This window comes from Ovis canadensis, chromosome 23 (assembly GCF_042477335.2).
Source record: "Ovis canadensis isolate MfBH-ARS-UI-01 breed Bighorn chromosome 23, ARS-UI_OviCan_v2, whole genome shotgun sequence".
NCBI classification, from domain to species: Eukaryota; Metazoa; Chordata; class Mammalia; order Artiodactyla; family Bovidae; genus Ovis; species Ovis canadensis.
The window spans coordinates 49,166,746-49,188,347 of record NC_091267.1 but is presented as its reverse complement, the minus strand read 5'-3'; the positions used below and the strand labels follow the sequence as shown (position 1 = coordinate 49,188,347).

Below are 21,602 nucleotides of genomic sequence, written 5' to 3'. Positions count from 1 at the left end.
TTGGAAATAGAACTATCTAGACAAACTAGGGGTAAGAGGAGAGATGGCTCTGGCCTCTCACTCCAGGTTTCACAAATCGAGAAGCAGGGAAGCCAGCCATTTACTCAGTTTCCCTACACGTGCTTGTGAGAGAAGCGGACTCAATAGAGGTTGGTCTTTTTCATGATGCGAAGAAACTCATCCTCGTTCACTTCGCCGTCTCCATCTCGGTCGGCTTCGTCAATCATTTCCTGGAGCTCTTCATCCGTGAGGTTTTCTCCCAACTCTTTGGCCACACGCTTTAGGTTTTTGAAAGAGATCTTCCCGGTCTCGTCGTCATCAAAGAGCCTGAACGCCTTCAGGATTTCTTCCTTGGTGTCTTTCTCAGCCATCTTCTGCGTCATCACAGCCAAGAAGTCGTTGAAGCTGATCTTCCCCGTGCCTTCTTTGTCCACGTCGGCAATCATCCTCTTCATCTCCTCCTTCCTGGGTTCAAAGCCCAGCGCCCTCATGGCCACCTTGAGCTCCTTCACGTCGATGGTGCCGCTGCCGTCGGCATCGAAGAGGTCGAACGCTTCGCGAACTTCTTGCTTTTGCTCTTCAGTGAGTTCGGGCTTAGGCCCCACCTTTCTTTTCTGGCTGGTGGAGGCCACGGTGGACTTCTTGAAGCTGGAAGCCATCCTGCGGCGACGGCGGCGGTTATTCCTTAACGCTTGTGTTCACCGCGCTGGCGCTCGGGCGCCCCCGCCAGGAACGCGGCCTCGGGGCCTCGGCTCGAGCGTTCCCAACTGCGTCCCTTGTGGTACCCAGGGTACCCTGCTCGCTAAGCCCGCCCCATCTGCCGGAGCTGACATACGTTACCGTCACAGTTCCCTCGGTTATTACCCACTTTCCTCGAGCTGAGACCTGAGCCGGCAAGAACTGCCTGTAACCACGTGGTCTCCTCAAACGTGCTGGCACTTGCTCTTTCCAGGCCATTTGTCAGCATTTATAGGACTAGGTTTGTAGGTTTATTTGTAGGTTTTTCCTCTCTCCTTTTCCAAAACAAATTAAAAAACAAACAAAATACACCAAAAAAAAAAAAAAAAAAACCCGCAAACAAACAAAAAACCACCCGCTTGGTCTGAGGGTACATTTAGGATACTCAGGACTGAGTTTGATCCTTTGGCATAAAATGTGCAGGAAGAAAGAGAATGTTAAAAGTCACACCGCGGATTCAAGTCGATGTAAATGGAAAATAGATAACATGGAAAACGTTATGTAGAAAATTTGTAGGACTTTGTCTCCTGACATTACACTCAACAATAATAAAAACATCACTAGCTTATTTGGCATACGCTGAAATATGAAATGCAATATCCGAATAGAAGACTTAACGTTCAATGTTTCAATTCTAAGCGGCTCGGTATAATTGCGCTTGAATAACAGCCATTATTCTATTCAGGAGGCTTTGATTTGGAGAGAGAGGAGCAGCAAGCCTGCTTTCTGGTATTCTGTTGTTGTTGGTGGTGGTTTTTTTTTGTTTTTTTTTTTTAAGAAACTCTGGCAGCATATTACTCTCACTGTTTGTCATCCAGTCGAGGCTGTGCTGAAACCCACACTCTGCTCAGGCACTGGACACAGGAGGAGGTCATGCAGAGTGTGGTGGGCCTCGAAATTGCCTCCTGAGAACAAAGGGTGAGAGGAAAATGGATGCTTTGCAGGTGAAAAGAAAGCAAATTCATCAAGTAAGCCCATAAGGGAACTGTGTTTAAAACTGTTCTGTAGGCCTAGGACTCAGTTATTTTTGTCTGATCCAAGTCTGGACATCTTCAGGGTTTCTCAATCACATGAATTTAAAAATGAGTGTTTCTTTCTAAATAATTAGAAACAATTCAATAAACTATTATTGCTTTTGGTGGTTAAAAAAAGAATTGCTCTGTATTTCTTTAAATGGTTAAAAAAACAGAAAACTGACAATTTTAGCACTTTCTGTTTTAAAAAATCCCTCAGTTTATCACTATTTGATCAGTGATAAGAAAGGGCACTTTCAAGAGTTTTAATTGAAGACTTTTTGTATCTCCAGCATCTAGAACAGTGCTTGGCATATAGTAAGTAGAGTAATAAATATTTGCTGAGTTAAATGAACAACATCAATGTTGGGCTTAAAATATTTCTTTAAAAAAAAAATACTTCTGAATTGTCAAAATGAAACAAACAAAAAACTGCCAAGATTAAATTATGCTAACAGAGTTTTACAAATTGTCTTTTAAATTACTGATCAGATATTGTTTTACATGACATGTTTAGCCATATCTCACTACCTGCCCCAGTCGATATGTGACATAATGGACAGAGGACCTGGGTACAGGGTTTCTAAAGGTCACGGCAAAATACCTGGGGTGTTCCTCCCAATACCCCCACCTCCAGCAGATGTTGTCGCAGGTGGCATCAACTCAAAATAGACTTTGGCAGGAGTAGACACTGCCACTGCTCATCTTCCAACCCTGCAAATCCTCCTACTTTCTGTACCAGGTCCAAAAGCCTGGGATCTTATCCCAAACTTTATTATTTCTGTGACCTTGAGAAAGCCACTTAACCTCCCAGCCTCAGCTGAGACATCCACAAAATAGGCATAATTATAGAGCTTCCTACTAGGCGCCTGTGAGTGTTGAATGAACTACTCCATGGAGAGTTACTATAGGGAGCTACTCCAGGGGCCATCCCAGGCTGGGTGACTATTAGTTGAATGTGAATTCCTCCAAGACCTTGTGCATTTCTTTTGACACCCACTCTTCTGCCCAAATTCAAGCCAAGCTATGATGTGTTGGAAAAAACTGAGGGATAGAAGCTGCTTTATATAGAGCTACATTTGGGCCAAGCTGAGCTCAAAGCAAAACAGTTGTCATAGTTTCCAGATGTGTGGGATCAGCGGTCACAACCAAGGGCCACCAAGAGTTCCCTTCGCAGAAAACAGTGTGCTTGGCCAAAGTCAGCTCTTGGTGGGGAGTTACTTCATGTTCATAGTCAGCAATCTGGTTTTAAAAAAGAAGGGAATCTTACACTGAGTGTGTGCCTAGCACTGGGCTTCCTTGTCTCATCTGTTGTCTTATTAAATCCTTGAAATCATTTCTCACTTTGCAGAGGAAAAAAAAAGAGGCCTGGGAGGACTTGTCACATATCCAGTGGTGCAATGATGGCTGTGGGATTTAAACCTTGGCTGGTCTGAGTCTGATGCTTAGGCTTCGTTCACCACACCATGCTGCTTCCTCCAAAAGTTGAGGTCATTACCAAAATGCAGGATCACTGGGAAGTTATATGATACTGAGTTTCTGCCCTAAGTCAAACAATGATTTAGCATCTTGCCTAGAAAGGTTAACAGGAGTTTGTGGGATATCAGACAGGGTCCCTTTCTAGAGTTTACCTCTGTTCTTCAATTCTGCTTCACCTTGTCCCCTTTGGGTACAAGTTAGTGGGAAGCAGTTTGGGCAAAGTGGTTTTACTTGGCATTGGTCAGAGTCTATATAATGCTTGTGAAAATCAGCTTCAATGTTTTAAAGTCACTTTTCAAAGTCAAAGAAGACCGACCTAGGTGAATGAGATATTCTGGAAAATCAGTGGTTAGGAGTGGTTGTGTTCTCTGCTCTCAACATTTTTTGTACCACAGTGTCCTGGATATTATGCTCAGTCGTTGATTATTTAAGATGGGGAGAGGAGGCAAGGTGGTTGTTTAGATCTGGTCATGGTAGATTAGCAGCTAGAAGGTGGGGGGAAAGAGCTGCTGGAATTCCACAGCAGGGTCTGGAGTCAGTTGACAGCAAGAGAAAGGACCCACGCAGCTTGCTTATTCTAATTATTTGGTTTTCCATCTGACTTGCATGGCATGAATAAGGTGAGGCACAAGAGCCTTTTAAAATTTAAGTTGCGCTCAGCAAAGTCAGCAAATTCCAGGTGCCACCCAAGGCAGAAAATATGCATAATAAAATTGCTTTATTGCTGCCTATTTACTTTCCAACAAATGCAGAACAGAAAGAATGCCAATGCTTGATGAGTCTACATAAGCAGGATAACTGTGTGTGTGTGTGTAGCGGGGTGGCCCCCAAACCAACAATAACAGAACGAAACTATTTATTCGTGACTACATGGGGCTATTTACGAGAAAGACTCAGCAGCAACTTTTACAATCCTGGTGGTCTCAGAGTGGGAATACAAAGTCCAGTCCAGTGACTCAACCCAGGACTTTTTGGCAAGCCCAGGAACAGACTTAAAGTGTCCAGCCAAGGGCTACATAATTTCTCATTCCACGAACCCCAGAAATAAAGAACTACTCCTCTCAGATACAAAAGCAGACTGTGTTTCAGAAAAGAATTTACCAGAATCTCATACTGCTTCTCAAACTTTCACCCGGATACTCCTAATAGCAAAGGAAATCTAAAACACTCCCATGAGATCTAGGGGAACATTTGAAAGAAGCCTACATCAAGAATGAAATATCTTTATAATCCTGTGTTTGGTCTTTTTAAAAAGTAAATTTTGCTTTCTGTTTCATTGCACACTTGCTGGTTTTAGTATAGTTTTAAATGACTGATCACTGAGCAAATTTGATTCCTTTCAAGAAAAAATGCTCTATGCTTATTTGGTGACTTTAATCATACCTCCAGGGACTAGAATATGGGCTTCTCAGGTGGCTCAGTGGTAAAGAATCCACCTGCCAATGCAGGAGATGCAAGAGACTCAGGTTCAATCCCTATGTTGGAAAGATCCCTTAGAGAAGGAAATGGCTAGCCATTCTAATAGTCTTGTTAGGGGAAGCACACTGATTGAAACCGCCCACCCTGGCCAGGCACCATAGTAACCATTTGCATGAGTTGTCTTATGACAGGAGATCCTGATAAGGAATATGGAACTAATAAGCCACCACCAACCAGAAGAGTTTGGGAAAAGTAAAAAAGAGGCACCACGTGTCCATCCACTCCCCAGAATCCCTCTCGCTAGCATCCATCTTGGCTGAGCGATGCGTGCGCCACCAGGAAGGATGCTGAATTAGAATGATTGGCCAAAGACCACCCGGAAACTAATCCCATCACCATAAAACCTGAGACTGCAAGCCATGGGGCAGAGCTGTTCTCCTGGGTTCTCTGACCCTACTGCTCTCCACCCGGGTGCCCTTTCCCAATAAAATCTCTTGCTTTGTCAGCAGATTTGTCTCCTCGGACAACTCATTTCCGAGTGTTAGACAAGAGCCCAGTTTCAGTCCCTGGAAGGGGTCCCCCTTCCTGCAACAGTCTTGCCTGGGAAATCCAATGGACAGAGGAGCCTGGTGGGCTGCAATTCATGGGTCACAAAGAGCTGGACATGACTAGCAGCCACACACAGCATAGGGACTAGAATAACCTTGTATGTTTCAGCAAATTCAGATCTATTGTGGAGTTTGCGGTGAAAAACAAAGATGGCCAATGTTCCCTACTCTTCCCCAGCCAAGACCTGCTCTACTTATGCATCATTTGGATTTGGGTGTTGAAGAAGAAAGGAAAAATGAAGGAAAAATGTGAGGAGGAGAAGAAGGAAGATCAATGAATCTCCAGAGCATGTGGAACTTGTGGGCTAAAATGAATTGCATCCATTGAAAGAATGGCTGCCTTCTCTTCCCAGAGGCCACATCAGCCCTACTCAGACACTGTTCTGATGGTAACAAGCTGAGAAAGACACAATCTGTGTTGACATAAACAAAGCAGAACCTCAAAGGGTTTATGATCCAGCAGTTGACCACCCTGTAAGGAGTCTCTGGAGGGCTCCCCCAAGTCCAAGCACACAACAGAAAATGCAGAACCAAGAGGAATGAGAGTGGCTTAGCCAGATTTTTAAAATATCTCATAGACTAAGCTATTAGTTTCTTCTTTGATCCACCTTCTTTCATTATCCAAAGCCCCTGAGACTTCAGCGTCAAAAGCTGACTCTTGTGTTAACTAAGGAGAATTTTCTGCTTACCAGACAGGGAAAGGTCAAAAGCCCATGGGGGTGTTAGTGACACAGAATGAGACAAGTGGCCTGCATGATTAAGGATGTATTTAGGGATTAGCAGTGACCTGGGGAGTTCGTACCCTTTTAAAAAGACCTTGAAATTTAAAAAAAAACAACAACAAAAAAAAAACCACCCAAAACAAAATAACTGCGCAGGCCCAAGGAAACAGGTCTTGTGAAAAGCAAGTCAGGCAGAACCTGGTGTTTGTCCAGTCCTCGTATCGATCAACTAGTAAGGACACTTCTCAGAGAAAAGGACAGACAGAGGGAAAATTGAAATCTGGCCTCAAGCCTGTTCATGCCTAGCTGCTTTAGCACAGTATCAATATCTTTTTTTTTTAATTGGAGGATAATTACAATGTTGTGTTGGTTTCTGCTGTACAACAACGCAAATCAGCCACAAGCATACACATATCCCCTCTCTCTTAAGCTTCCATCCCACCCACCCCCTTCCCACCCTTCCAGGTCATCACACGGCACTGGGCTGAGTTCCCTGTGCTATACAGCTGCTTCCTGCTAGCTAGCTACTTCACACACAGCATATCAGTGCTGCTCTCTCACTCGCCCCACCCTCTCCTTCCCCTGCTGTGTCCAGAGTCCATTCTCTACGTCTCTGTCTCTATCTCTGCCCTGTAAATAGGTTCGCATCACTATCTTTATCCAAGGATGGACCCTGCTATGGGGCCCGCCCACAGGGACAGTGAACTGCAGATAGAGCAATCATCTGGGTGATTCTCTTCCCCTGAGCCCGCGTGGAAGGAGAAGCACCCAGTCTGCATGTCACATCCCTATGGCCTTTTCCACCAGCACCCCCTTGGGAATAGAGGACTCGCTCCTGTGACTGGCAATAAGGCTGATCCAGGTAGGGTCCTAGAGGCTATTCCTGGGCCCCAAGCTTGGACCCTGAGGAAGCGGAACAGCAGGGACTGTGCCCCTCCTCCACATAGGACACAACTGCCCTGTTACCAGTTCCCCAGAGCTCTGTTCCCCAACTTACTGAGAACTGGAGAAACCAAGTGAAAGTGCCAGGAGATGGTACAGAAAATGTATGCCTTTTAGGAAGAAGGATTTGCATTAACAAAAAAATGTGAGAAGTGGATTTTGACCAAAAGTCACTTTCATGCCTGCAATATAGTGTTATTTATAGTTATTGCTCTATTGGAAAATTTATATTGCCAATAAAACAATATTGGCAACATAGATTATATTATAGTATTATATATTATGTTATATTGTATTGTATTATATTCAGGCGTGGTGCTGAATATACTGCATCTTCTCCCTTATTTATTTATTTATTTTTGGCCTCACCATGCAGCATTTGGGATCCTAACATCCCCACCAGTGATTGAATCCATGGCCCCCTGCAGTAGAAGCAGAGCCTTAACCACTGAACACACAGGGAGTTTCCTGCAATATACATTTAAAAAGAAGCTTATGAACTGAATTACAGTGCCACTGTATCTCAAAGTTTAGCAGTTGTGTCAGCAGACAAAACGTTCAAGGAAACCAATACGTTATGTGAGTCTCTTCTGAAGCAGCCACTAGAAATCCCTTCACCAACAAGTAATCATATTCCCTCTCTCACCTCTAAATAGGAAAAGGGTGCAGTCAGGACAGGAGGAGATGATGTCCCGTCATCCTTTCTCCAGTTGGCAACTGACCATCCCCATGGAGGTTTCTCATTTAGATGTTGGCAAAAACGTCTATTGAAACTCAGTAAGCTCATCACCCGGAATGCTGGTCCCCCTCCTTTCCTTCAATTTCTATATTTGCATCCACACAGTCCTTTCCAAATTCCTTTGGTTTCTGGATCATTCTTATCTGAAATCCATGTTCTCTCTCTTTTTTTTTCCTTTGGCATAGGTCAGGGTTTCTTTTTCCCTGAGTGTGGTGCATGGGACAAAGCTTAGAATGGAAACATAGTGGTTTACTCATGGTATTGTTTTCACTTACATCTCATAAAAATGTTGGTCTGCCAGGGTGATTTCAAGCTTCAGTGCATAGTGGGAGCTCATAGTTAGTTAATTTGAAAGCTTCACATCCTCTAAGAATCTCATAGAGGCATTTTCAGTAAGATTTTAAGGATAACAGATGGGCATCAGGCAAGGGGAATAAGTTGGCTCTCAGATGTAAACTTCCACTTCAAAGTCATCCATCAAGTCAGGTTGAATAAGGTGAGGAAGATACATATTTCACTGCAGACCTGTTTTTGTGACCTTATCAAGATTGTGAATATTTAGCTAATCTTAAGAAAGTGATAGACATTATTTAGCTGTCTTTATAATTTAAAACTGTGAACATCCTAAATTCACAACATAGTCAAGATTTAGAGACTAAGACATAAACTCTTTTATGCTTACACATTGTTCAAAATAAAGGAAAGAACGCCTTAGAAACCCCGTTCATCAGGATTAATTTAGAATGCACAAAAACAAATACATTTAGCGTGGGGGAACTCCCGGCATTTACAAGGCCGGGGTTAATGGCTAGATAAATGGAATAGGATTAAGAATATATTCTGAAACTATTCTTCATCTTAGTGAACAGAGATGTCTTTCCTCTGTTGTCACTGTACTTCGGCGGGCGCAGCCAAAACAGAAGCCCAGGGGTGCAGCTCTAGGGTACATTATAATCTGAAACAAGTTGTCTCAATTATGTCATTGGTCTGTATATACCGGGCAATCCTGCGGCCCAGGTGCACAGGCGTCTGTGCGATGAGGGGCTTGAGCATAGCCCAGGACCCTGGGTACCGCCTTCCAACGCAAGCCCCGCCCACTATTAGTCACATGACTGCAGGCCTGTTACGTTTCAAGTTCCTATAACACAGGATGGCTAACCTTACAGGGTTGCAGTGGTGATTACATGAGATAATGTGTGTCAACTGTTTAACACAATGGTCCGCCTAAATGCTCAGGAAATGTCACGCATTATGGTTTACAAAACAGTTTTATGTATACATATACTACCTCGGTTCACTTCTCAAAAAGCCGACTAGGTATGTTTTATTGTTGCCATTTTCTCAGTGAATCACCTGAGGTTAGAGATTCTCACCCATTTTCCGATTCACACAGAATACTCAGCCCGTCTGCTCAGATAGTCTCTTAACATTTCTCCACCTCCATCCCCCCAACCCACCCCTCTACCCCACCTCATCCTACCCCATCCCCTCCCATCCTAATCCCATCTCAAGCCCCACCCTTGTCTTTTGACCACAAGGCAGTTGAGCTACTTATCTTAGAACTTCTAAAAGTCCTGCTGCTGCTGCTGTTAAGTCTCTTCAGTCGTGTCCAACTCTGTGTGACCCCATAGACGGCAGCCCACCAGGCTCCCCCGTCCCTGGGATTCTCCAGGCAAGAACACTGGAGTGGGTTGCCATTTCCTTCTCCAATGCATGAAAGTGAAAAGTGAAAGTGAAGTCACTCAGTTGTGTCCAACTCTTTGTGACCCCATGGACTGCAGCCTTCCAGGCTCCTCTGTCCATGGGATTTTCCAGGCAAGAGTACTAGAGTGGGTTGCCATTGCCTTCTCCGTCTAAAAGTCCTAAACAACATCAAAGCTCACACTTTCCCTCAATCAAATCTAGCATAATGTGTAAAGCAAGGGCCAAAAACAAAAACAAAAAACCAAACCCTGGGTTCTAATCCCAGCTCTGCCACTTCCAGGTTGTGCTCCTCTGGTCAAGCTGCCCAGCCCGCTATCCTTCTCCCCTTCCTGGTGTGGCACCAGCTTCCTCTCATATAGGCCCTTGGAAGGAGCCACCGAGTCTTAGTCACTTAATATTCATTAGCTACAAAGTTTAATTATTCAGCCACTGATAAAGAACCCGCCAGCCCAGGAAGGAGACACCAAAGTTGAGGTGTTCGATCCCTGGGTCAGGAAGATCCCCTGGAGGAGGGAAGGGCAACCCACTCCATTATTCTTATCTGGAGAATTCCATGGACAGAGGAGCCTGGTGGGCTATAGTCCATGTGGTCACAAAGAGACCGACTCAACTGAGCGACTAACACAATGCTTTAAATGTAAACAATGACCTAGTTGCTGAATGTCCCGCTCTGTTCAGTCACTAGATTACCAGACAGGTAGGTCCCCTTACAGCCGTAGGACCCAATTCACTCCAGAGGTGAGGGAGCTAGCCCCACCCACTGTCCTGAGAAACAGCAATAGGCATTAGGTAAATAGTCGCTGCTTAGAAGGTTGTCCTGAAGTGGGTTTTTGCAGATAATCTCTTTGTTTCATCAGCACGGCCTGTCTCTTCCAAAAGGTTATCTGCCTCTGGAATTTATCCTTTAAAAATAATCACAAAGAGAAGAAATGGGAAAAAAATTATTCATGATATTTTTTATCTGAGCCTTAGGGGCGAAACTCTTTCCCCATCAATAACCTACACTTTCAAACATTAAGGATTCCCTCTGGACTATTTTAAGGAGCGGATTTATTAGTTCTATAGCATCTTGTAATCCTGAGGTATTTAAGAAAACTACATTCTTTGGATTCTGAAACTCTGGCTCTTTCCCTGAGCTACTTCAAACAATGCAACTTTCGCTGACGGGGCACTTCGTGGGCCAGCAATGTTGTTGAATTGTAAGTAAATAATCTTGAAACAAATCCGTAGTTGACACACTGTCATATTATGTTTACTGCTCCAGAGGAGGGATTTATTCTGAGGATATTGAAAAATTCCATTGCTGGTTGGGGGAAGTGACAATTGGGATCACTCATAAATTAACATGACTGCCCTCTGTAGCATAGATATGGTCCAAAACATTGAACACACACTAAAATGTCATATGTGAAATAGAACAGCGCTGGATAGAAACAGGTAACGTCGCTAAATAAAAACAGATACTGTAGAAATGACAGATGTTTAAATTGCCAAGTTTGGCTAGAGCTAACGCTGTTCTTCTCCCAGGGTTAATAAACATGGGACTTCTCAAGTGAAGCAGAAAAATGAACTTCAAGTGCATCCTGCTTTGGTTTAGCATAGATTTCATGATGTAATAGAGGTTGCTTTTTTTTTCCCCCCTAAATGGCTTAATATTTAACATGGCTGCTATCTGTTTTCTTGTAAGAAGGGCATTAATACTGTAACTTTCTAGAAACCAGGACCTGCTCTGCTGTTTCTCCCAGGCCTGGTTCTCTTAGGGGCTGGCCTGGTTTTGCAGATACGGGTGTTGGTGAGAGAAGGCCGTTTAATGGGGTGTAGGGACAAAGAGATCAGGATTGCCAAGAGAAATATCAATAACATCAGACTTACAGTTGACACCATACTTATGGCAGAAAGCGAAGAAGAGCTAAAGAGCCTCTTGATGAAAGTGAAAGAGGAGAGTGAAAAAGTTTGACTTAAAATTCAACATTCAGGAAACTAAAATCATGGCATCTGGTCCCATCACTTCATGGCAAATAGATGGGGAAACAGTGGAAACAGTGTCAGACTTTATTTTGGGGGCTCCAAAATCACTGCAGATGATGACTGCAGCCACGAAATTAAAAGACACTTACTCCTTGGAAGAAAAGTTATGACCAACCTACATAGCATATTGAAAACCAGAGACATTACTTTGTCAGCATGGTCTGTCTAGTCAAGGCTATGGTTTTTCCAGTAGTCACGTATGGATATGAGAGTTGGACTGTAAAGAAAGCTGAGAGCTGAAGAATTGATGTTTTTGAACTGTGGTGTTGAAGAAGACTCTTGAGAGTCCCTTGGACTGCAAGGAGATCCAACCAGTCCATCCTAAAGGAAATCAGTCCTAAATATTCATTGAAAGGACTGATGTTGAAGCTGAAACTCCAATACTTTGGCTACCTGATGGGAAGAGCTGACTCATTTGAATAAACCCTGATGCTGGGAAAGACTGAAGGCAGCAGGAGAAGGGGACGACAGAGGATGAGATTGTTGGATGGCATCACTGACTCAATGGACATGAGTTTGAGTAAGCTCTGGGAGTTGGTGATGGACAGGGAAGCCTGGTGTGCTGCAGTCCATTGGGTCGCAAAGAGTCAGACACAACTGAGTGACTGAACTGAACTGAACTGAAATGAGGGACAAAGGCTGAGGAAGGAAGGCTCCTTCATGTCAACAGCAACTTCTCTGGGCTCTTGTTTTTGTTGTTCAGTCACTAAGTCATGGCCCACTCTGCGATCCCATGGGCTGCAGCACGCCAGGCTTCCCTGTCCTTTGCTATCTCCCAGTTCAGTTCAGTTCAGTCACTCAGTCATGTCCAACTCTTTGTGACCCCATGAACCACAGCACACCAGGCCTCCCTGTCCATCACCAACTCCCAGAGTCCACCCAAACTCATGTCCATTGAGTCAGTGATGCCATCCAACCATCTCATCCTCTGTCGTCCCCTTCTCCTCCTGCCCTCAATCTTTCCCAGCATCAGGGTTTATTCAAATGAGTCAGCTCTTCGCATCAGGTAGCCAAAGTATTGGAGTTTCAGCTTCAACATCAGTCCTTCCAGTGAGCACCCAGGACTGATTTCCTTTAGGATGGACTGGTTGGATCTCCTTGCAGTCCAAGCGACTTTCAAGAGTCTTCTCCAACACCACAGTTCAAAAGCATCAATTCTTTGGCACTCAGCTTTTTTTATAGTCCAGCTCACAGACAGAGTTAGATCAGATTCATGTCTGTTGAGTCAGTGATGCCATCCAACCATCTCATCCTTTGTCTTCCCCTTCTCCTCTTGCCCTCAGTCTTTCCCAACATCAAAGTCTTTTCCAATGAGTCAGCTCTTTGCATCAGGTGATCAAAGTACTGGAGCTTCACTTTCAGCATCAGTCCTTCCAGGGAGTATTCAGGGTTGATTTCCTTTAGGATTGACTAGTTTGATCTTGCAGTCCAAGGGACCCTCGAGAGTATTCTCCAGCACCACAGTTCAAAAGCATCAATTCTTTGGCGCTCAGCTTTCTTTATGGCCCAGTTCTCATATCTGTACATGACTCCAGGAAAAACCATAGCTTTGACTATACCGACCTTTGTCAGCAAAATGATGTCTTTGCTTTTTAATATGCTGTCTAAGTCTGTTACAGTTTTTCTTCCAAGGAGCATATGTCTTTTAATTTCATGGCTGCAGTCAGTGTCTGCAGTGATTTTGGAGCCCAAGAGAAAAAAATGTGTCACTGTTTCCACTTTTCCCTTCAATTCTCTACGCTAACTCCATCTAAATCCCAGCCACTTGCAATTACAGAAAGTCAAGAACAAAACAAGGATTAAACTACAACATTCCCTTGTGCATATAACAAACTCCCTCTGATACATTTTACAGTCTTTTAAATAGAATATGTGCTCTTTTTTTTTTTTTTTTGACCAGGCCATGTGGCATCTGAGTTTCCTAGTGAGGGATGGAAGCCCACCCTGCGTTGGGAGTGTGGAGTCTTTATCATTGGACCACCAGGAAAGTCCCCAGTATGTGCTTTGGGGAGATGATCACTTTACATTTAAATGTAATAGTGGCCATGGAGATAGGAGAAAACAATACTTCATTGCTCAGCCTTCTGGTCCAAATCTCACATCTGTACATGACTACTGGAAAAACCACCACTTTGACCGTACGGACCTAGATGTGCATTGTGTGCTATGCTTAGGCACTCAGTCTTGTCCAACTCTTTGCGACCCCATGGACTGGAGCCCACCAGGCTCCTCTGTCCATAGGATTCTCCAGGCAAGAGTACTGGAGTGGGTTGCCATGCCGTCCTCCAGGGGATCTTCCCAAGCTGGTGACTGAACCCAGGTCTCCCACACTGCAGGCAGATTGTTTACCATCTGAGCCACAAGGGAAACCAAAGAATACTGGAGTGGGTACCCATCTCCAGGGGATCTTCCCAACCCACGAATCAAGACATGCATTACCATGGATAAATATTAGAAGCATAATGTTGAAGTAGAAATTCAGAGAAGACTACTTTAGTGTGATTGTATTTAAATGAAAAGTTCACTAAAAGGCAAAACTCACCAATTTATTGTTTAGAGGTTGAAACTTACATATAGTAAATATGCATACCCTCACATAGCTAATTAGCCCAAATTTCAGGGTAGAGGGTAACTAGAAGAGACAGTGAGGAAAAGGAAACAATATACTCAAAAACACTTGTAATGAGGAATTCCCTGGTGGCCCAGTGGTTAAGACTCCAAGCTTCCAAAGCTGGGGTGCCCTGGGTTTGAACCCTGGGAGCTACCCCACATCCGAGGTCAGGGGGGGCAGCTGAGAGGAGCGGGTCCACGTCCAAGGAGTGGTGGCTGCGCGGGCACAAGAGGGCCAAGAGGAGCTACTCCACGTTCAAGGTCAGGAGGGGCGGCCGTGAGGAGATACCCCTCATCCAAGATAAGGAGAAGCGGCTGTGCTTTGCTGGAGTAGCCGTGAAGAGATACCGCACGTCCAAGGTAAGAGAAACCCAAGCAACACAGTAGGTGTTGGGAGAGGGCATCAGAGGGCAGACACACCGAAACCATAATCACAGAAAACGAGCCAAGGTGATCACATGGACCACAGCCTTGTCTAACTCAATGAAACTAAGCCATGCCATGTGGGGCCACCCAAGATGGGAGGGTCATGGTGGAGAGGTCTGACAGAATGTGGTCCACTGGAGAAGGAAATGGCAAACCACTTCAGTATTCTTGCCTTGAGAACCCCATGAACAGTATGAAAAGGTAAAATGATAGGATACTGAAAGGGGAACTCCCCAGGTCAGTAGGTGCCCAACACCCTACTGGAGATCAGCAGAGAAATAATTCTAGAAAGAATGAAGGGATGGAGCCAAAGCAAAAACAATACCCCGTTGTGGATGTGACTGGTGATAGAAGCAAGGTCCGATGCTGTAAAGAGCAATATTGCATAGGAACCTGGAATGTCAGGTCCATGAATCAAGGCAAATTGGAAGTGGTCAAACAGGAGATGGCAAGGGTGAACGTCGACATTCTATGAATCAGCGAACTAAAATGGACTGGAATGGGTGAATTTAACTCAGATGACCATTATATCTACTACTGCAGGCAGGAATCCCTCAGAAGAAATGGAGTAGCCAGCATGGTCAAACAGTACTAGGATGCAGTCTCAAAAACGACAGAATGATCTCTGTTCGTTTCCAAGGCAAACCATTCAATATCAGAGTAATCCAAGCTTATGCCCCAACCAGTAATGCTGAAGAAGCTGAAGTTGAACGGTTCTATGAAGACCTACAAGACCTTTTAGAACTAACACCCAAAAAAGATGTCCTTTTCATTACAGGGGACTGGAATGCAAAAGTAGGAACTCAAGAAACACCTGGAGTAACAGGCAAATTTGGCCTTGGAGTATGGGATGAAGCAGGGCAAAGATTAATAGAGTTTTGGCAAGAAAATGCACTGGTCATAGCAAACACCCTCTTCCAATAACACAAGAGAAGACTCTACACATGGACATCATCAGATGGTCGACACCGAAATCAGATTGATTATATTCTTTCCAGCCAAAGATGGAGAAGCTCTATAGTCAGCAAAAACAAGACCAGGAGCTGACTGTGGCTCAGATCATGAACTCCTTGTTGCCAAATTCAGACTCAAATTGAAGAAAGTCGGGAAAACCACTAGACCATTCAGGTATGACCTAAATCAAATCCCTTATGATTATACAGTGGAAGTGAGAAATAGATTTAAGGGACTAGATCTGATAGATAGAGTGCCTGATGAACTATGGAATGAGGTTCATGACATTGTACAGGAGACAGGGATCAAGACCATCCCCATGGAAAAGAAACTCAAACAAACAAAATGGCTGTCTGGGGAGGCCTTACAAATAGCTGTGAAAAGAAGAGAAGCGAAAAGCAAAGGAGAAAAGGAAAGATAAAAGCATCTGAATGCAGAGTTCCAAAGAATAGCAAGAAGAGATAAGAAAGCCTTGTTCAGCGATCAATGCAAAGAAAGAGAGGAAAACAACAGAATGGGAAAGACTAGAGATCTCTTCAAAAAAATTACAGATACCAAGGGAACATTTCATGCAAAGATGGGCTCAATAAAGGACAGAAATGGTATGGACCTAACAGAAGCAGAAGATATTAAGAAGAGGTGGCAAGAATACACGGAAGAACTGTACAGAAAAGATCTTCGCGACCCAGATAGTCATGATGGTGTGATCACTAATCTAGAGCCAGACACCCTGGAATGTGAAGTCAAGTGGGCCTTAGAAAGCATCACTATGAACAAAGCTAGTGCAGGTGATGGAATCCCAGTTAAGCTGTTTCAAATCCTAAAAGATGATGCTGTGAAAGTGCTGCACTCAATGTGCCAGCAAGTTTGGAAAACTCAGCAGTGGCCACAGGACTGGAAAAGGTCAGTTTTCATTCCAATCCCAAAGAAAGGCAATGCCAAAGAGTGCTCAAAGTACTGCACAATTGCACTCATCTCACATGCTAGTAAAGTAATGCTCAAAATTCTCCAAGCCAGGCTTCAGCAATACGTGAACCATGAACTCCCTGATGTTCAAGCTGGTTTTAGAAAAGGCAGAGGACCCAGAGATCAAATTGCCAACATCCGCTGGATCATCAAAAAAGCAAGAGAGTTCCAGAAAAATATCTATTTCTGCTTTATTGTCTATGCCAAAGCCTTTGACTGTGTGGATCACAAGAAACTGTGGAAAATTCTGAAAGAGATGGGAATACCAGACCACCTGACCTGCCTCTTGAGAAACCTATATGCAGGTCAGGAAGCAACAGTTAGAACTGGACATGGAACAACAGACTGGTTTCAAATAGGAAAAGGAGTACGTCAAGGCTGTATATTGTCACCCTGCTTATTTAACTTGTATGCAGAGTACATCATGAGAAACGCTGGACTGGAAGAAGCACAAGCTGGAATCAAGATTGCTGGGAGAAATATCAATAAGCTCAGATATGCAGATGACACCACCCTTATGGCAGAAAGTGAAGAGGAACTAAAAAGCCTCTTGATGAAAGTGAAAGAGGAGAGTGGAAAAGTTAGCTTAAAGCTCAGCATTCAGAAAACAAAGATCATGGCATCTGGTCCCATCACTTCATGGGAAATAGATGGGGAAACAGTGGAAACAGTGTTAGACTTTATTTTTTTGGGCTCCAAAATCACTGCAGATCGTGACTGCAGGCATGAAATTAAAAGACGCTTACTCCTTGAAAGGAAAGTTATGACCAACCTAGATAGTATATTGAAAGGCAGAGATATTACTTTGCCAACAAAGGTCCATCTAGTCAAGGCTGTGTTTTTTCCGATGGTCATGTGTGGATGTGAGAGTTGGACTGTGAAGAAAGCTGAGCGTCGAAGAATTGATGCTTTTGAACTGTGGTGTTGGAGAAGACTCTTGAGAGTCCCTTGGACTGCAAGGAGATCCAACCAGTCCATCCTAAAGGAGACCAGTCCTGGGTGTTCACTGGAAGGACTGATGCTGAAGCTGAAACTCCAATGCTTTGGCCACCTCATGCAAAGAGTTGACTCATCGGAAAAGACCCTGATGCTGGGAGGGATTGGGGGCAGGAGGAGGAGGGGATGACAGAGCAAGAGATGGCTGGATGGCATCACCAACTTGATGGACATGAGTTTGGGTGAACTCTGGGGGTTGGTGATGGACAGGGAGGCCTGGCGTGCTGTGATTCATGGGGTCGCAGAGTCGGACACGACTGAGTGACTGAACTGGGGAACTAGGATCTTACATGCCATGCAAACAAATAAATAAATAACATTTTTAAGTTTAAAAAAAGGGAGAGGAAAGAGAATTCCTTTGTGGTCCAGTGGCTAGGACTCACTGCTATGGCAGGGAGCACGGATTTGATCCCTGGTTAGGGAACTAAGATCCATGTGCCTGGCCCTGAAAAGGAAAAAAAAAGGAAAGGGAATAAATTACAGGGAAACTTGCCAGTTTTTTATTCATGAGCAAGAGTCTATTTGGCTAGAACACGCACAACCTGGAGGCAGGAAGATCCAGTCATGCAGAGGGGTTGTGAGCAGATGTGAGGCTTTGAAGGGGGCAATGGAGGCTCCTTCGAGATGCGAAAGAGACTGTCCCCTCTCCTGCTGTTGATGACCTTCAGTCTTGCGGTGGACTTGAGCCAGGAAAAAGTGCACGAGCAGATGCAGGGCTGTAGTCACCCTGGTTAGCCGTACCCAGCAGCCATGACCTGCCTGGGGCACATCAGGGAAACGTATTTTGCATATAGTATCAATAGTGTATGTGTGTCAGTATCACTCCCCCTATTATTTTATCCATTCTATTGTTGATTGACATTAGGGCTGTTCCCAGTGTTTTTCCTCCAAAAAAATGCTCCTAAGAATATAACTGTTCTGGTCTTCAGGGCATATGTTCAAGAATTTCTCCTGAGTGGAATTGCTTATGCATGCATATTCATCCTCACTAGGTAATGCAAAATTGTTTTCTAAAGTAGTGTATCATTTTACATTCCTCCTCTCTTTAAATATTTCCCACCAACACTTGGCCTTGCCTGACTTTTAAATTTTTGTTCTGTGGTCCACTTAATCTTTTTCCGCTGTTAGTAATGAGAGCAAGCTTCTTTTTATGTTTCCAGGCCATTCGCATTTTCTTGTCTGTAAATGTCTGCCTTCACTTCCTCGGGGTCTCTTTCTTGATGAACCCCAGGAGCTCTTTACCTATTTTGGATACTAAAACTTTATTGGTGCATAGAATGTCTGCCAGGAAGGCTAACAGAATTTCTCCCATCCTTGTAGGCACCTGCCCCCTTCCTTCATCAGGAGTCGGGGTCTCTATCTCCTGCTCTGTGGTCTGAGCTGACTCTGTGTCTTGCTTTGATCAACAGAGAGGGAGAGCAGGGAGGCTGTGTGACCCCCGGGCCTCAGCCTCGAGGCCTTACAGCTTCCGTTTCACCCTCTTGGAAGCCAGATGCCTCGTGAAAAGTCCCAGCTCTCCTGCTGGCAAGAGAGGCCTTGCGGAGAGAGAGGCTCCCGAGGGTGAGAGTCCATGTGGGGAGAGCAGAAGGCCCAGCACCCCCGCCCTCCCGTAGTCTTTCCAGCTGCCTCGGCTCATATGCTGTACATCTGTGTGAGGCTGTCTTGGAGGTTCCAGCCCCCACCAAGCTCCCAGCTGGGTGCCCATGTGACCTCAGCTGATGCCTCTAGAAGCAGAAGAACTGGCCATCTGAGCTCAGCCTGGATTCCTGACCCACAGAATCACGGGCAATAAAATAATTGCTTCCAGCCAGCAAGTTTTGGGATAGTTTGTTATATCACAGATAATAGAAACAATTTACCATACATGTTTCTAAAAGTCTTCTCCCAGCATCTGGCTTTTTTTTTGTTTACTCTTTCTCTGTTATCTTTTCACTATCAAAAGTTTTAACTTATAGTAGAGTTGAATTTTCTGAGATTTTATTTTATGGTTAGTGCTTTTAATGTGTTCTTTGAGAGATCTGTTTCTACTTTAGTTATTTTCTACTAAAAGTTTCAAAGTTTTATCTTTCACAGTTAAGTTTCTCTTTCTCTCTTCCTCCCTTCCTCCTTCCCTCTCTCTTTCTTTCTTGGCTGGCACATGCAGCACGTGGGATCTTAGTTCCACCTCCAGGAATCAAACCCATACTTCCTGCATCAGAAGCATGGAGTCTTGACCACTGGATCCCCAGGGAAATTCTTCATGTTTAAGTTTCTTAATCTGTCCTGAATGGGGTAAAACAGGGGTCCATTTGCCTTTTTGTCCGTTTCACCATCATACATGGAATGGTCGTATCAGTTTCCCATGCATGCTGACTCTATAGCTGGACCCTTAATTCTGTTTGGCTGCTGCTATACCTGTATCTCACACAGATGGCACTAGTGGTAAAGAACCTGCCTGTCAGTGCAGGAGACCTAACAGATGCAAGTTCGATCCCTGGGTTGAGAAGATCTCCTGGAGAAGGATATGGCAACCCACTCCAGTATTCTTGCCTGGAGAATCCCATGGAAGGAGGAGCCTGGCTGGCTGCAGTCTGTAGGGTTGCACAGAGTCGGATACGACTGAAATAACTTAGCACGCATGCACAAACTATCTCACTGACTAAATTACTACAGTTTTATGTAAGTCTTGATCTCTGGTAGGACAAAACCCTTTTATTGTTCATGACTGTCTTGGCTATATTCTTGACTGTTTAGACTTCCTTATAAATTCTAGTTATCATCTTATTGAATTCCATAATGAATTCTCTTTGAGATTTTGATTCAATTTGCATTGACTCCATAAACTATTTGGGAGGGGGATTTATGTCCTAAATAATCAAGTGTTTAAATCTATAAGCATCTCTCTCTTTAAAGAAAATATTATTTAATGTCTTTTTTTTAAGTTGTATGATTTTCTAAGTCTTGCACATCTCTTGTTGGACTTATTCCAGTAGATTTTATTCTTTGTTGCTAGTTTTAATGATATTTTTTCATTTATTTGAATATTCTAACTGGCTGATGAATAGAAATCCAGTTGGATTGGTGTATTGATTTAATATTTGGGAATCTTAATAATCTTATTTTAATTCTAATCATGTGTAAATTTCTTCGGGTCTTCTGTATACAACTAAATCATCTCTGAATAGCAGTTTTGTTTTCCCCTTTCCAATCCTTATCATTAAAAAAAATCTAATCTGTTGGCAAGGAACTTCAAGTGTTACATGAGATATTTATCTTTTTCATGATTCTAAAAGGTTTACTTTTAATGTTTCATGATTGATTGTACTGTTTCGTGTGTGTGTGTGTGTACTGTAATCAGATTAAAGATTGGTTAGACATATGCTTTATAATTCTGCATGGTAACTGAATTTTATTCTTTTCCTGCATGTTCGAAGAATGTTTTCCTCTTTTAAACTGTTTAATTACTTGACTTTTAAATATTGAGCCCACTTTAAATTCTTAGAATAAATCTAACCTGATCATAGTATATTGCATTTTTCATATATTACTGGTCACAGTTTGCTATTACCTTGTTTAGGATTTTTGCATCTATGTTCCTAAGTGAGATTACCCAATACTTTTTTTTCATCTTTTCCGCCCTGGTCAAGTTTGAATGTTAAGGTTAAGCTCTCATCGTAGTATAAGTTTGGGATTAATCTCTCTTTTTCTGTAATCTGAAAATATAAAACTTAGAACTTTAAAATTCTTGAATGTTTGGTAGAACTCAACAGTAAAACAATGTACTTGGTATTTTCTTTGAGGAAAGATTTGGAATTACTTCATTTCCTTGCATGAATTCAATTTCTTTAATGATTCCTTTTATGGCTCAGTTTCTTCAGTGTGTATAGAAATATGATTTTCTATTTCTTCTTGAACCAATTTTGATCTTTTAAGTTTTTGTAGTAACTTTTGCAGCAACGCTACAATATTGAAATTTATTGGCATGAAGTTTATGTAGTATTATTACATAGTATTTCAAATCTCTTCTGCTACTATTGTTATTTCTCCTTTTCTATTCCTGACATTATTTATGAATACCTTACCTTTCTTCTTGGCCAGGATTGCCAGAGATTTGGCAATTTTATTAGCCTTTTCACATAACCAAGATTTGGCTTTGTTGATCCTCTTTAGTATCATGCTTCCCCTATGAATTTCTTCTATCTTTATTATTTTCTTCTTTCTCTTTTCTTTTTTTCCCCTGCTACTCTTTTTCTTTTTTTTTTCTTTTTGATTTCTTAAG

The 21,602-nt window shown here is 43.3% G+C and overlaps 1 protein-coding gene across 1 annotated transcript; it reads right to left on the bottom strand.

Annotated features, from left to right (window-relative positions):
• Nucleotides 1-140: 140 nt before the first annotated feature.
• On the bottom strand, nt 141-659 carry CETN1 (centrin 1). The gene has a single exon (XM_069569211.1). It carries the CDS (start codon nt 657-659, stop codon nt 141-143), a length of 519 nt encoding a protein of 172 aa, XP_069425312.1.
• Between the last annotated feature and the right edge of the window lie 20,943 nt (nt 660-21,602).

Excerpts from the sequence above, each read along its gene's own strand:
- CETN1 (XM_069569211.1), bottom strand. The coding sequence starts at position 659 with ATGGCTTCCAGCTTCAAGAAGTCCACCGTGGCCTCCACCAGCCAGAAA.